This window comes from Syngnathus acus, chromosome 12 (genome assembly GCF_901709675.1).
Source record: "Syngnathus acus chromosome 12, fSynAcu1.2, whole genome shotgun sequence".
In the NCBI taxonomy this organism is placed as follows: Eukaryota; Metazoa; Chordata; class Actinopteri; order Syngnathiformes; family Syngnathidae; genus Syngnathus; species Syngnathus acus.
In genome coordinates, this window is record NC_051097.1 from 8,038,977 (window position 1) to 8,052,881 (window position 13,905).

The 13,905-nt window shown below is 43.8% G+C and overlaps 3 protein-coding genes and 2 long non-coding RNA genes across 6 annotated transcripts; 2 read left to right on the forward strand and 3 right to left on the reverse strand.

Annotated features, from left to right (window-relative positions):
- Positions 1–259: 259 nt before the first annotated feature.
- bspry (B-box and SPRY domain containing) lies at positions 260–3,498 on the forward strand. Its single transcript, XM_037266312.1, has 6 exons — positions 260–681; positions 1,227–1,325; positions 1,389–1,619; positions 1,687–1,712; positions 1,776–1,900; positions 2,188–3,498. Exons 1-6 carry the CDS (start codon positions 319–321, stop codon positions 2,721–2,723), a joined length of 1,380 nt encoding a protein of 459 aa, XP_037122207.1. The 5' UTR covers positions 260–318; the 3' UTR covers positions 2,724–3,498.
- Positions 3,499–3,593: 95 nt separating this feature from the next.
- On the reverse strand, positions 3,594–6,156 carry coq4 (coenzyme Q4 homolog (S. cerevisiae)). Of its 2 annotated transcripts, none has more exons than XM_037266313.1 (7): positions 6,022–6,156; positions 5,497–5,640; positions 4,672–4,768; positions 4,485–4,587; positions 4,292–4,421; positions 4,131–4,224; positions 3,594–4,019 (listed from the first exon to the last, which is right to left on the reverse strand). In XM_037266313.1, exons 1-7 carry the CDS (start codon positions 6,098–6,100, stop codon positions 3,857–3,859), a joined length of 810 nt encoding a protein of 269 aa, XP_037122208.1. In that variant the 5' UTR covers positions 6,101–6,156; the 3' UTR covers positions 3,594–3,856. The 2 variants fall into 2 exon arrangements, with proteins under 2 accessions (XP_037122208.1, XP_037122209.1); XM_037266314.1 differs by having other exon boundaries at positions 5,497–5,634; positions 6,022–6,138.
- A 43-nt stretch (positions 6,157–6,199) lies between these two features.
- traf2b (Tnf receptor-associated factor 2b) lies at positions 6,200–13,863 on the forward strand. The gene is made up of 11 exons (XM_037266311.1): positions 6,200–6,576; positions 8,111–8,323; positions 9,127–9,205; positions 9,273–9,371; positions 11,162–11,323; positions 11,390–11,464; positions 11,552–11,626; positions 11,726–11,932; positions 12,035–12,338; positions 12,591–12,739; positions 12,991–13,863. The coding sequence occupies exons 2-11, from the start codon at positions 8,148–8,150 to the stop codon at positions 13,207–13,209; spliced, it is 1,545 nt and encodes a 514-aa protein (XP_037122206.1). The 5' UTR covers positions 6,200–6,576; positions 8,111–8,147; the 3' UTR covers positions 13,210–13,863.
- LOC119131682 lies at positions 7,464–10,699 on the reverse strand. Its single transcript, XR_005099697.1, has 4 exons — positions 10,462–10,699; positions 10,233–10,356; positions 9,263–9,343; positions 7,464–8,214 (listed from the first exon to the last, which is right to left on the reverse strand). It is a non-coding gene; the product is annotated as an uncharacterized LOC119131682 (long non-coding RNA).
- Positions 12,404–13,072, reverse strand: LOC119131683. Its single transcript, XR_005099698.1, has 2 exons — positions 12,935–13,072; positions 12,404–12,830 (listed from the first exon to the last, which is right to left on the reverse strand). It is a non-coding gene; the product is annotated as an uncharacterized LOC119131683 (long non-coding RNA).
- Positions 13,864–13,905: the final 42 nt, after the last annotated feature.

Sequence of the window (13,905 nt, forward strand, 5' to 3'; positions counted from 1 at the left end):
CCACTAACTTGCAAGGGACCTCTCATGAGTAAACTGTGTGTGTGGGGGGGGGAAGGGGTGGGGGGGGGTCTGTAATCTCCCCCCCCCCCCAATAAAATACAAATACGTTAACCACACACATATGCAGGTGCTTTGGTCTTCAACCTGATCATAATTAAAAATTAGAATATTGATCATTTATTTAGTTATTTACATCTTGGACCAGGTCAACTTTACAAATAGCGCTGACATTTGTCTCACGACTTCCGGGTAGCGCTCACCTGTTACACCTGCGTTACAGCGCAGACTCAGCCGCGTCCTTAGACAACACCTGCTGCCATGATGACAGAAGAGCTGACCGATTTAACCGCAACGAAACCCGCCGTGGAAGTTAAAAGCGTGGCGATGAGCCCCACGGAGCAGCCAATATTCGCCGTGCTCGGGGCTGACCCCTCCGCAGCCCCGGGGAAGAAGTCAAACGGCGGGGCTAAGTCACCTCCTGCGACCGCTGTAATGGCCACCACCTCCGACACTGAGTCCGGGATCTTCTCCGGGGAGAGCGAAACGTGCGTGGAGCACGAGTGCGAGCTGGACTGGTTCTGCGTGACCGAGTTGAAGCTAATTTGCTCCCACTGCACCATAGTCGGCTCCTGCCACGGACACTCCGTGACGCCCCTGGAGAACAGAGTCACTGCAGTCCGGGTCAGTCTTGGTCGTCGTCCGCTCCTCCTCGACACCTTGTAACAAAAACGGATAAGGGTTAGAAAATGGATGGATTAATAATTTATCTAACGTCATGCTGTACTCAATTACATATAATTATTTTATTGTTAGAAAAATGACAAGATGATCGTTTACCCGAAAATACCTGATTTAACTCCTACAAGTGAACTAAAACTTTCCATTTCCACAACACTTGCAGACATTTCTGTGAGGGGTGTGACTTTACATTGCTTCGTGCAATGCTTTGTGTACGCTTAACGTCAAAAGATATGGACATTGGTTGTGAGCACATACCAAAGAAACCAAGAGGCTGTGGCCGGCCGGGTGTGTATTGTGTAGAATTTGTTTACATATCTCAGAGCCCAATAATTCAACACCCAAATCCTTTGAAGGTTGTGTGGCGTGTCCATCAAGTTTTTTTGAAAGCACCCTTGACTAATTCCTCTCCCACGACAGGATTTTCTCGTTGGTTTTCCAGCTCATTCATATTTTTCTTTTTTTTTTTTTTTCTACCTTCCAACCAGAATCATCTTGTGGACGTGTGTGAAAAAATGCAGCTGCAGGCGCAGAGGATGGAAAAGTTCATCGAGCACACACTTAAAGCCAAGGAGCAAAAGCTTCAGGTGGGAGATGTGTCTATTTTATTGCGTCATTGTTCTCCTTGTTCACGCGTGGAACTGGTTTAGGTGGCAGCGAACGTGGCTCGGGAGCGGGTGGTGGCCCGGGTCACTGCCGCCCGCGAGGCCCTGGAGGAGGAGGAGCAGCGCCTCCTGGAGGAGGTCCAACGGGAGGAGGAGCGTGTGGAGCAGTGCCTCCTAACCCAGAGGGCTCACTGGGGCCAGGCCATGGCCAGCCTGACAGGCACACGCTCCCGCTTAGTGCACACCCTCACACACTCTTCCGATGCACAGCTGGTGGTGGGTCTCATTATGTTTTAAATAATATTATAAAATCATGACATAATTGCTGTATTTCTGTCTTCAGATGAGCATTCAGGAGATTGCTGAAAGGTAAGGCAGGGCAACACGCCTTTTACATTCGAAGCAGATGCCGATGTCCGTTCTTTATTTCAGAGTGGAGGAGGCCGACGGAGTGGGCCAGCCGTGCGATACGGAACAGCTCAACATGAAGCCAGGTTGTAGCGACAGCATCCTGCTGAGGGGAATGTGGGCCACAGCCATGCTACACGGGCCAAAGGGTTGGTCCAGTGCGTTATCCACACAGGGGGTCTACGGTTTATGACTGTGCCAAGTGTGACATTTTCAAAGGTATCAGATATTTGAACACAAATGGTGGAGCGACACAAGTAGACATATAACATTTGCAGGCATATATTCTTTGTCCTCTGCAAAGAATGACAAATCTTACTGAAGTTTATTACTGAGCTGCTCAGAAGCAAGCACATTGGGGTAACGTCCTAGACTGTAGACCCTCAAAATGGACCCACATTGACTCTTTGGTGACATCCCATTCTTGTGTTTGCAGCTTATGCATTGTCCTCTTTAAAGTTTGACGAGCGCACCGCTAACCACCTCCTGTCGCTCTCTGACGACCGCTGCACTCTGACCTACCTCCACAAGAAACCTCGCCAGCCTCTGCCTTACGACCCGGCCCGCTTCGACTGCTGGCCCAACGCCCTGGGCTCCCTGTCCTTGTCCTCCGGCACCCATAGCTGGGTGGTGGAGGTTGGCCAGAGCGCCGCTTTCAAGGTGGGCATCTGCTACGTGGGCCTGCAGCGGAAAGGCTCCGGGGACCTGGCCCGGCTGGGACACAACGACCAATCGTGGGTGCTGTCCCACTACGACGGTGAGTACTCTTTCTTGCACGCGGGAGAGAAGGCGCTGCTACGAATGGCGACAAGACCCCAGAGGGTCGGCATCCTGCTGGACTGGCCCAGTCACACTCTGCTGTTTTACGAGCCCGAATCCGCCACCATTTTGCACTGTGTTACGCATCACTTCGCCGGCCCTTTGTTGCCCGCGTTTGCCGTGACTGACCAATATATAACCATATTACATTGACAACAACAAACTACTTCTTAACATGAACAATGTGAATGTCTGTCTGGTCACTATTCAGACAGTAAAAGCAATTCTAAAATTGTTTATAATGGCTGTTAAATCAAGTGCACTGACCGTTGAGTTAAAACCCTGGACGGCAACAGTGGTGGTCTTCTACCATCTATCAACTCAGGATTCAAACCCACACCACCACCTCATCACTGGCTAGGATGTCAAGTGCAGAAGTTGGGCTACCAACTTTACTTTGGTGCACAACCTGGCATCTGTGAGCACAAAACACAATCATACTTATGTTTTGTCTCCTTTGTTCTTCTACTCTGTCTATTGGCAGTTAGCAAAGTAGCTTACCAGTGCAACACTATCTTCAACTGATATTGTCCTTCCATTGCAACAAAGCCAATGGGAGGTGAATGTGTCGCCATCTAGTGGTGAGCTAGAAAATGGGTATGTGCACCCTCTCGCCCTGTCTAATAAAAAAGTAGTGCTTTGGTGTCACCTTGACTTCTGCACGAAATTCTAAACTTAATGGGGATAAATAATTCCTGTCGTTTTTGTGATGCAACAGGGATCTGTAACTATCCTGAATATGCAGAAGATTACCATTATTGTAGCTTCAGATTGAAGAGTAGGTTATAATTGCTATTGGATGATACAGTAACATCTTATCACTTGACTGCTTTTTTATGATTAAATTGTTTTTTATATAATCTACCCATTGCCAATGATCTTTACACTGTATTTTTGTATTTGGAATAAATGATTGATTGTCATATTTGTTTGCAGCATCCTCCCTTTCTTTATCCATCTCAATTATGGTTATATGAGCAATATTAAATTACCCAAAGTTGGTCATTTGACACACAAAAAAGGAACCTGGAAACGGGTTTAAATTATTATTTTAAAATAGAAAGACACTTTTAAAACAGTCCCGAAAAGAATAAGTCTTCAGGCATTTTTTTGTGAGTGAAAGCAAACAGCCACAAGAGGGCAGCATTGCCACACGCTCAATGTAAAGGCTATGGTGGAGTAGGAGAATAATTTCCTCCTTGGTCATAAATCAATAAAAAAATATATATACAAAATACACTATCACCTTATCAAGTTTTTTTTTAAATGTTTCAAGTTACTGAATGCTAAGTGAGCATGTACGGGGGCGGCTGGATGTTAAGTTCTCTTCTCAGATCGTCCAGGCTCTGCTCCCATCGCCTCTCGTAAAAAACACAGAGAACGCAACGGGCCTGCCGGCCATTCCGCACCGCCCACGGGCCGAAAGATGTGACCAGTGACTGCAAACGACTGGGAAGAGGTTGTAAAAGGAAACAATGTGACAAATCAGCACGGTTCCCGACACACACCCGGATGTTGTGCAACTAAATGAACAATTAACAATGAGTGATAAAACAGTACCTGGCGTTGAGCCGAAGAGGTCCCAACAGAGCTCCAAGGGCGCACATGGGGAGCCCGGTTTGAGCTGCTTCGAACCATTTCACTGCCACTTCACCTGAGGATGTTTTGTATTTTAGAATGTAGTGGAAATTTCGTTATGATTATTCACTGTTATTGCTCACCGAGCATGTTGGTGGGCATTCCCAGCAAGGTGTGGAGGAGGTCGTGGACCTCTCTGTATCTTTGCATGACGTAGGCCAGTTCCTCGTCATCCACGAACTTCACGTTGGCCCTCGAGTCTGGCGTCACGTGCTGAGGAGCCAATAAAACCGTCTCTCAAATGTCGACTGTAAATTAACCTGAGAATTAACTCACATTGTCGTCAAGGAAACTGAGGTATTCCCGACCAAACGATCCCTCGGGTAAGGAGGCCATCTTTTGTAAATCAAGCGTTGACAGACGGATCCTGGGCCTTTCCCTGCAGTTTAGCAACGACAAAATGCAAAATTCTTCTCTGGGACCGGAAGATGAGGTTTGGGACGATGTCGCTGTGCCGACTCACGTGAGAATCGTGTATCCCTCGGGGTCGTTTCTCATGCGGTCCCTGAGGTTTAGCAAGGCCAGGTGGCCTGTCGTCTCTCCGAGAACTGCGACCATGTCTGTGGGGGAGTTTTCTGTATCATTATCACTCGGTTAACCTCTAACCCTGAAATTTTAATCTCAGTTTCGATAGCAAATTCCTCTTCCTGATTGCTGCAGACTTCCTGTCAACTGATTAAGTCCGAAACACTTTAAATCACTAATTGGATTTTGAAACATTTGGCTGGCCTGTATTTAACCTTTGGTTTGTAGAATGCAAATGACTCACTTATTAACTCTTAATTCACTCCAGTTTAATAAAGGAACCTCATAAAATGTCAAATCTGTATAAATGTGTACAAATAAAAAGTCTACACACCCCTGTTCAAATACCAGGTTTTTATGATATAATTTCAAAACCTTTTCAGCCATTAATCTGACCTATGTATAACCACAATAAAAAATGATTAAAATGACAGAGAAGTGGTTGCACAAGTGTGCACACCCACACAAAACCACAAAAAAATCAAAACCCCCAAATTCAAAACAGTAAGGCTGACGTACAAACTAGAAGGTCACCGTGCTGCCCAGAGCCGAATCTATTTAGTGAAAACGAAAGCCTGACTGAAAAACAAAAATATAATGAAATGAAAGTTGATGAGGGCTTGATAATCTTACAACTGCCTAGTCCAACGGTCGTCCTCGATGAAACTTTCAGGTTGACTGAACTGCGTGGGTGTCACCTTCTCTTGTTTCTTTTCATCTACAAAGAAAAGGGAAACAGATAACCCAGGTACAATCTTCTCACCGTGCCTGTAGGGGTCTTGCAGCGCTGCCACCCCCGAGCCGACCGCCAGCAAGGCCTTCTGAATCGGAGAGGTAAGGATGTGACCGGGATAGAGTTCTTCATGGTAACGACTATCTGTCAACTTGCTCCTGCGATTCGCACACGCTGCAGAGACAAATAAAATGGACAATTTTCACATATTATACAAATAACACATATGCAGACATGAATTGCACCAAACAATTATTAAACAGCAAAACCTGTTTCTTGTTAAAGTTCCATTAAAAATCACCGATCATGTTTGTAGAGCATTGCAAATGAACTAATAGAGTATAAAAGAAGTGTTAAATGTAACCTGGCTAAGTTAAGGTGGACTCTTCACCAGCTTCAAGTCTGCACTGTCCTATCGCCCTGAGAGCAAGAATTTGACCTCCACCGTGTCATTTACACTCGAACAGTTGAATCACATTTGAAATCATTTTTAAACTTTGACCGTCATAACCATAATCTATAACGCTTTAACACGTCAGCGGTGAAAATTCATACCATTAGTGATCACTGCGGAGTGGACGCGATGAAGCGATTTAGCTACTCGCCGTAACATGATTTTGACGTTCTTGCGCATGCGTGGTCTGCTACTTTTACTAAGCACGGTCGATGCACTTTCGTCTTACCCGTTTGCGCATTAATAGGTTGGCATCCACAATTTGAACACCGCCTCCACCTCTCAATATACCAATGATTAAGAAAAAATAATAAAGTATTTTAACGCTGATTTAATGGTCGCAACAAGAAGTTTAACAAAAGTTAATGACGTGACGTTCCACAGAAGTCCGGTTCAGTTCTCGTCAACGAGGACGCTTCAGTGCTTGTACATTAGCAAAAAACATTTTAATAGGTGATCCTAAACATACACACTGACTAAATATCCTTCGTTTATCAACAGAAGACTACAAATTTGGAGTCTTTCAAAATATTCTTTTGAGGGAGTGTAAAGTGACGTGGGTGTGGGTGGACTTATCAAACTAGGTTAACAGGGACTGCGTTTTTGCAAACTGTAAGTGTGTGTGTCGGTTAAAAGTGAGCTACCCCGACGACTGGGTGAGTAAACTAGCATTTTTAGTTTCAATTTTGACAGCAGAGCAGGAGCATGGTACAAATATGCAGCGAGAGAGAGAGAGACTTTTTGCTGTTTATTTAGACTGTTGGCAAGGCTATCAACTTATTGTTTTGTTATCTCCCCCCTGGAAGTTGTTTGGACTGATTGTATTAGTGAATAGTTTACTTTGGTGAAAACACACTTGCATCCTGGTGATATGCTTTGTAATATGGTTGTACTTATTGTGTAGCTTCGTCCTTTTCTCAATTGCTATCTGGCCTTTATCGTCATGTAAAACTGCCCTTCAGCATTTTACATCTAGATAAGAGAGGCATAAAAGTGTTCAAAGGGTTTCTCTAGATCGCTTTTGTTGTAATAAGACATTTTCCTAGCAGTGGATATGCAGTAGCGTTGTCAAAGTCAGTGTTAAGGCAATGCTGCTTCTTATATTAACCAAAATATTTGAAATAAATGTTAACTTTAATTGCAATCCCAATAACAAACAAAAGTGCATAGAGAAATTCAGAAATGTGTTATAACGTTTTCAAAGAATTCTGCTATTTCAAAGGGTGCATTTTGAATCAATATCAGCATACCATCTTCTTTTTTTTCCATCAAATATATTTTTATTGGGGAAGTTTTGAAAAGGAGGATGCCCCGTATATAGTTCCTATTTGACAGCTGCTGTGGAACAAATAAATGTTATTGTTTTATTGACTTAACTTCCTCTTCCAAACCCAGGTTACTTTTGAAAGATAAACAAAACTTTGATCTTTTCTGGACATTACTCAATTGATGAAGTTTTTCAAACAATGGCAAAAAAACCCCGCCCTGTTTTATAAGTAACACTCCTCAATCATAATCATCATAATTGGTATGATTTGTTTTATGTATTTCATTATTGCCAAACCAGGCAATTAATCATAAGTCACACCTCATGCAAATATGCATTTGTAGGTGTGTAAAGCCCAGATAGCTCTTTTTTAAATTATTTTATTTTACATATATATGCATGACCTCATGCATGATGACATTTGCTGGCTTACTGGAAAGAGCACACTCATACACACACTTCATTCAAATCATTTTAAAACAAATGATCACGTTATGACTGTTCAGTACCGCTGGAAATTTCCAATTCATGACCCCCCACTATTTTAACAGCCACACTTCTAACACTGCTTTGCGCTCAATAACAAATGGAATTTTTAGCATATGCCGTGGGCCGCAAATGGCCGAGCCGTAGTTTGGAAATCGCTGACCTATGCAGTCCTTTTCGGCGGCCCGCATGGTGGCGCTCACAGCTAACAGGAGACTGTTTTGCTTTTGCAAAATGATTAGGTAATGCTCTTAATTCAGCATTCCAAACTGATAACCACAATTGCGATGTACTTTTGAGTTTCGCAGAAGGAGGTTGTTAAAACATTCTTGTCATTGCGGTTAAGACACAAGAACCTTGGAATGGCGGAAGACTTAGACACTGTACTGCCTGTGCTACTTTTACGCCATTAAGCTACTTTTTGTTGTTGTGAACAGTGTCTGTCCTGGACAAGCACCAATTTGATGGAGAAGAATGTCCCGAATATGGATGGAGAGCATCGTTCCTTTACCAGGCATTCCCCACAGCGTGCTGTCGGTGCCTATGGAAAATAAATACAAATGTCAGCAGTGTCTCCAGGTCCTCAGGAAGCCCGTCCAGGCTCAGTGCGGCCACCGCTTCTGCGTACACTGCTTCAAGCAGCTCACCAGGTAGACCCCCACCCTTCAAATTAAATCCTCACACATCTCTGTGGGAATTTCTTATCATCATATGCAGACTCATGTGTCTCATGACAGGACTTTGTGTAACGTCACTGACTCACAAGGATGTGGCCTTGACTCAGACTCGAGTTTAAGGTGGTCCGCTTTTTTTTGTTTCAGTCTCACTTCAGTATTCAAAATGAACTATAATAAAGTGAAATATCAATAAATATCAAACATGACCTCTTGGGGTTCACTTCAAATATATTTCAGTATTGCTGTATGTATTACACAATATTGACATTTTTATTTAAAAATTTGACAAAAAACTGTCGAGTGTGCGCCCCGAGTCTTCCAGTGGCCGTGCTTTATATATCTTTCTTCTGGGGGTCCGCACGACAGCTGCTGGTTGACCTCTGAACCGCTAGTCTGCCTTGCAGACCCTACACAGTCTATTAATTGTTGCTTCCTGATTGCCACCAGCTGTAGCTCTACCTTCTAGCGCCAGTAAGTCTAAATTCCTGAAGCCAGACTCCGATATCCTGCACAAACTTGACCAGTGCCCAACCTTGGTCACAAGTGAAATATACGTGGAATAAGAGCAGAATAAAAATATACAACAGTGACGTGGGACTTGCTTGTTCCGCTTCTGCTAATGGTTTGACCACTTATTTATTATTTCCCTATTTTTTTGGGGCACATCTCATTTCACCATTTCGGAAATAATTTCTGTTCCTTCTTAATACTTGTTGTTTCTTTAACTTTTGTTGTTCACAACTATTAAATTGGCAAACCTATTTATTTCTTTTTAGTTCGGGCCCAAAGCCGTGCGAAGCCTGCCGTGAGGAGAAGATCTACGAGGAGCCCACCTCCATCCTCAACATTGGCGATGTGAGTGAGAAACGTCCCTCGTTGTTATGACGACATGTTTTCACTTTGTTTGCTCACCTTCTGCCAGGCTTTTCCAGACAACGCGGCCAGTCGAGAAATAGCCAGCCTGCCCGCGCAGTGTTTGAACCCAGGTTGCGCCTGGAAAGGATCCATCAAAGAATACGAGGTTAGGATTGCTATATAAAAAAAAAACAACACACATTTGATTGTATTTGAGCACAAAGGTGCTGTGTTTTGAGCTGCTTCTTCCCATGCTTGAACGCCTTCATTGCTGAGAACAGGAAGTGAAACTTAACATGCTTGTCTGGAAAGTCCCGCTTTTAACTGGCACAACAGCTTACTGGGAAAGTACCAGCGCTGAAAGGAAGGGCTGGGGAAACACAACTGGGGATTACTAAATAACCTGCTGATAGGAGGTCATTGTACTTTTTTTGGATTAATCACAAGTATTGATCTGAAGGCCTTATTTAATTTGTCGTTGGTCTTGCGCAAGTTTCTTGCAATTGTGCTTTTGTGGGAGGAAGTTGGGTGTGTGCAAACGTGTTGGGCAAGTTGAGTGACAGTGTGAAACCGTTGCCCTTTGCACTTTTTGGAAATGCGGGTTTCAACTATGTGTAATCATTTTGAAAAAATGTTGATCATTGACAATCTGATTTGGTAATAGAGGTTCTTCTCGGGGGTGGGGGGGGGGAATTTACACACTTTAAAATGCGAATATCTGAATGTCGCAAGCAAATAAAATAAAATAGGCTTAAGTTGTAAAATAAAAGATGTCTATCGAAATTCCTGCCCCCGATTGCAACAGATATTGATTTTAGAACTGATTTCTCAACGCTTCACCAATGTTCCACTATGCTGTTACGTGACAAATGTTTTCCTTATCGACTTCCTCTTTGGGATTCCTTCTAGATTGTCTTTCCAGTTGGTGTTATTTTATTCCATTTGCTAAAAAAAATAATACATCCTCTTGTTTAACTCGGTTCCCGCATATTCTAACTTTTCGTGTCTCGTGAATGTCATTTCTTACCAGAGGTGTCAAATCCCGGTCTTGGTTTTAGTTTTTAGTTTGGTAAAGCTCGTCGTGTAGCTGTCGATTGATCAGAAGCACCTGTGGCAGGGTTTCGACTTTCTGGACCTCTTTTTGACACTTACTGTGGAAGTGTCGTGAAATGAAGGCACACTTTGTCCACTTTATTTTTTCTTTCCCCAACACATTCACTTCTATTTTCCTCAAAAATGAGAAATAGCGGGCCTACCTGCGACGATGGCTTCTGTGGCGGCGGCAGTCACTTGAGAGCACTGCTTTCTATTTGATAAGCCCCGCCTCCCCCTCTTGGCCCCGCCTCTTATTATTTTCTTATCATATCAAATATGTCCAACATAGACTGACCATTTCAGTTAATATTAAAAAGCTGTCAAACAAAAGTTTATTCACTTGTATACTAAATAGGTTGAGGATGTTTAACAAAGATTCCTCTGAAATATCATTTTAAATATATGCTTTGTATAAAAAAATATATTTTAGATGGACGGATAGCAATACACGTGTTGCACGTTGACGTAAGATAGCGTGCCACTCTAATGATACCCAATCTGTTATTGTAAGAAAAGTACATTGTGTTGACTGGAATGCATGTATTCATTTTGCATTTGTGAGTGTTAAAGGCGTGTGCAAGCTTGTTTGTTGGCATTGCAGCTAAAGTGAATTAGTTATGGGTGAGTGCTTTTATTGTATTCATTCTATTAAAAAAAATGCCAGCCATTTTGGCCACACCTGCGATCCATCCAGATCATTGCATTCTCAGTGGATGATGTTTCGCCACTTGAACCGTGCAATGCTCAGATCAGATGTCCATGTTGGGTAAAATCAAGTAGTGTTAAATAACAGAAAATGATATTGTTTGAACGGGGAGCCAGAGGTTAAACACCTGACAAAGTTTGTCTGGGTGTTTTCAGACGCAGCATGAAGGCTCTTGCGAAATGGAGCGCGTGCAGTGCGAGGCCTGCAAGGACTTCCTGTTGCGCTCGGAAATGGAGAAACACTGCGAGAGGGAGTGCGAGGCCCGAATTCTCCACTGCAAATACTGCAAAGTGTCTTGCAGCTTTAAAGACATCAAGGTTAGTTTCCGTCGGTTCGCATGCTGCGGGCGGCGAATGAACATTGTGACTTTCTTTTTTTCCCAGGCTCACGATGAAGTTTGCCTCAAGTTCCCCATGCAGTGCAAAGACTGTGGCAGAAAGAAGATCCCGAGAGAAAGGGTAACCAGCGTGTTGAAAATGAAAGAAAAGTTTGAAGGATGCTATCGGACTGATCTAATCCGCCACAAATCTTTGTTTCACCTCCAGTACAGCCTTCACCTTGGATTCTGCAATAAGCCCAAGCATTCCTGTCCCTTTATTGAACTGGGCTGCAAATATGAAGTGAGTCCCTCACTCGCTAGTTTCAGCCATTGACTTTAGTATGAATGGACTTCAGAGGTCTTAATTTCTTTTCCCAACTTTTCTACGCCAAATTTCCAGAATAACAGCGGCAAGCTGAGTGAGCATGAGAAAAACAGCACCGCCGAGCACCTGCGCTTGGTGCTTCGCCAGGTTCTGTCGGTGGCCCCGCCTCAAGCAGAGGCCCTGCTCCTCAGCGAGTGCCAGGAGGATTCAGGTCTGGGCCTGTACAGGGCTCCTGAGGAGGGAGCCTCGTCCCATGAGCCCACCACAGACCTAGATAAGAAGGTCAGGCCACCGACGTCACTCTGCAACACGCCTGATGTTCATAATTTTCCTGTTTTTATATAATGACTTCACACGGATCAATTGTGTTCCACTTGGGTCCAGATGAGAGCCCTGGAAAATATCGTGTGCGTTCTGAACCGTGAGGTAGAGCGGAGCTCTGTGACGCTGGAGGCCTTCTCGCACCAGCACCGTCTGGACCAGGACAAGCTGGAGAACCTGAACAACAAGGTTCAGCAGCTAGAGCGGGCCTTGGCAATGCGCGACTTGCAGCTGTCCGAGACGGAGCAACTGGTGCGAGAGCTTCAGTTCTGCACCTACGACGGCATTTTTGTCTGGAAGATCTCAGACTTTGCTCGCCGTAGGGTCGACGCCGTGGCGGGTCGGACGCCTACCATGTTCTCACCAGGTGAGAACTTAAAATCCTAACCTTACTGTTTGCATGCCAGCAGAACTTGTTCTGAACATGTTTTCCCTCAGCTGTCAAAACTCAAAGTTGTTTCTCACTTTGGCTCAACGGTTGCCACGTTAGCGTCTTAAATGACCCCCGGTGGACACGGGGAATTTCCAGCAGCGTCCCTCCCCCCTCCGTGTCCTTCGGGGAGCATTCCAGAGGCATCCTTTAAGGCTGACTATCACGTTTCATCTTGTCTGTCATCAGCGTTCTACTCCAGCAAGTATGGCTACAAAATGTGCCTGCGTTTGTACCTGAACGGCGACGGCACGGGGCGGGGGACGCACCTGTCGCTCTTCTTCGTGGTCATGCGGGGGGGCTGCGACGCGCTGCTCAAGTGGCCCTTTAGCCAGAAGGTAGGATCGTCGAAGGACTTCCAGTCTTCTCAATTCTTGACCTTTAAGTTTCAGACAAGTCTCCAGTTGGTATTTCACCAAAGCACACAGCCTTTAATTAGCTTAATGCTAACACATAATGCAAAACGGCTAATACAGGCTACTAAAACAGTAATTTAATAATAATATTCTATTTATAAGAAACATGAAACTTACTTCTTAGTCCCGAATGTCCCAGAAACCAAACGACTTGGGTCGATGTTGTCCTTCAGGTGACGCTGATGCTGCTGGACCAGAACAACCGCGAGCACATCATCGACGCCTTCCGTCCGGACATCTCGTCCACGTCCTTCCAGCGGCCTGTGAGCGAGATGAACATCGCCAGCGGCTGTCCGCTCTTTTGCCCGCTGGGGAAGCTGGCCGGGAAGAGTCCGTACCTGCGCGACGACACCATCTTCATCAAGGCCATCGTGGACCTGACGGGCTTGTAAGGTGAAGACTGTGGAAGTTGCCACCAAAAAAGCACCATTCATACCTATATAGAATATGAGCATATATATACACACAGCTAATGGAAAAAGCTGTTAGATGAGCCTATATAGGATTATCATAATACTGTAATAATACATACACATAATATTTGCTTGGCTTAAACAATGTAATTTCTGTTCAATGCTGTTTGGCTAAGTTGTATTGCATATTCCTATGACAGCTAACGAGAACCAATACATGAGCTGTAATTAAATCATATACACATTGTTAAATATCACACCCATTTGTGTACATCAAACAATGATTATTATTATTATATATCTTTTTTCATAGATAAAATGCAGCAGTAATATTAGAAAAAAAGTCAATTTTGAAGCTTTTTTTTTTACATAATTCAATATATACATATTATACATAATAACAGCATATGAGATCATATGTGCGTTAATATAAAAACCCAAATATGATCATTGTGTGGCTCATGTATTGGCTCTTACTACCGCCTTGTAAACTTTATTACTTGTATAAAGTAATAAAGTATATCTATTTATCTATGTATTATTATTATTCAATCAGGGACTCTCTTCGCTATATGTATCTGAGTCTACAAGTTAAAAACATTCATATCAGTAATAAATGAAAAGGTCAACTTGTGTCTGTGTCATTAAGCAACACATCATCACCAGATTAACTAC

Excerpts from the sequence above, each read along its gene's own strand:
- bspry (XM_037266312.1), top strand. The coding sequence starts at position 319 with ATGATGACAGAAGAGCTGACCGATTTAACCGCAACGAAACCCGCCGTG. Across the intron at positions 1,326-1,388 it reads CCAAGGAGCAAAAGCTTCAG|GTGGCAGCGAACGTGGCTCG; the intron begins GTGGGAGATGTG and ends GAACTGGTTTAG. Across the intron at positions 1,620-1,686 it reads CTTCCGATGCACAGCTGGTG|ATGAGCATTCAGGAGATTGC; the intron begins GTGGGTCTCATT and ends TTCTGTCTTCAG.
- coq4 (XM_037266313.1), bottom strand. The coding sequence starts at position 6,100 with ATGCGCAAGAACGTCAAAATCATGTTACGGCGAGTAGCTAAATCGCTT. Across the intron at positions 4,422-4,484 it reads TCAGTTTCCTTGACGACAAT|CACGTGACGCCAGACTCGAG; the intron begins GTGAGTTAATTC and ends TTGGCTCCTCAG. Across the intron at positions 4,020-4,130 it reads CCTCTTCGGCTCAACGCCAG|TCGTTTGCAGTCACTGGTCA; the intron begins GTACTGTTTTAT and ends ACCTCTTCCCAG.
- traf2b (XM_037266311.1), top strand. The coding sequence starts at position 8,148 with ATGTCCCGAATATGGATGGAGAGCATCGTTCCTTTACCAGGCATTCCC. Across the intron at positions 11,324-11,389 it reads GCAGCTTTAAAGACATCAAG|GCTCACGATGAAGTTTGCCT; the intron begins GTTAGTTTCCGT and ends TTTTTTTCCCAG. Across the intron at positions 12,740-12,990 it reads AGTGGCCCTTTAGCCAGAAG|GTGACGCTGATGCTGCTGGA; the intron begins GTAGGATCGTCG and ends GTTGTCCTTCAG.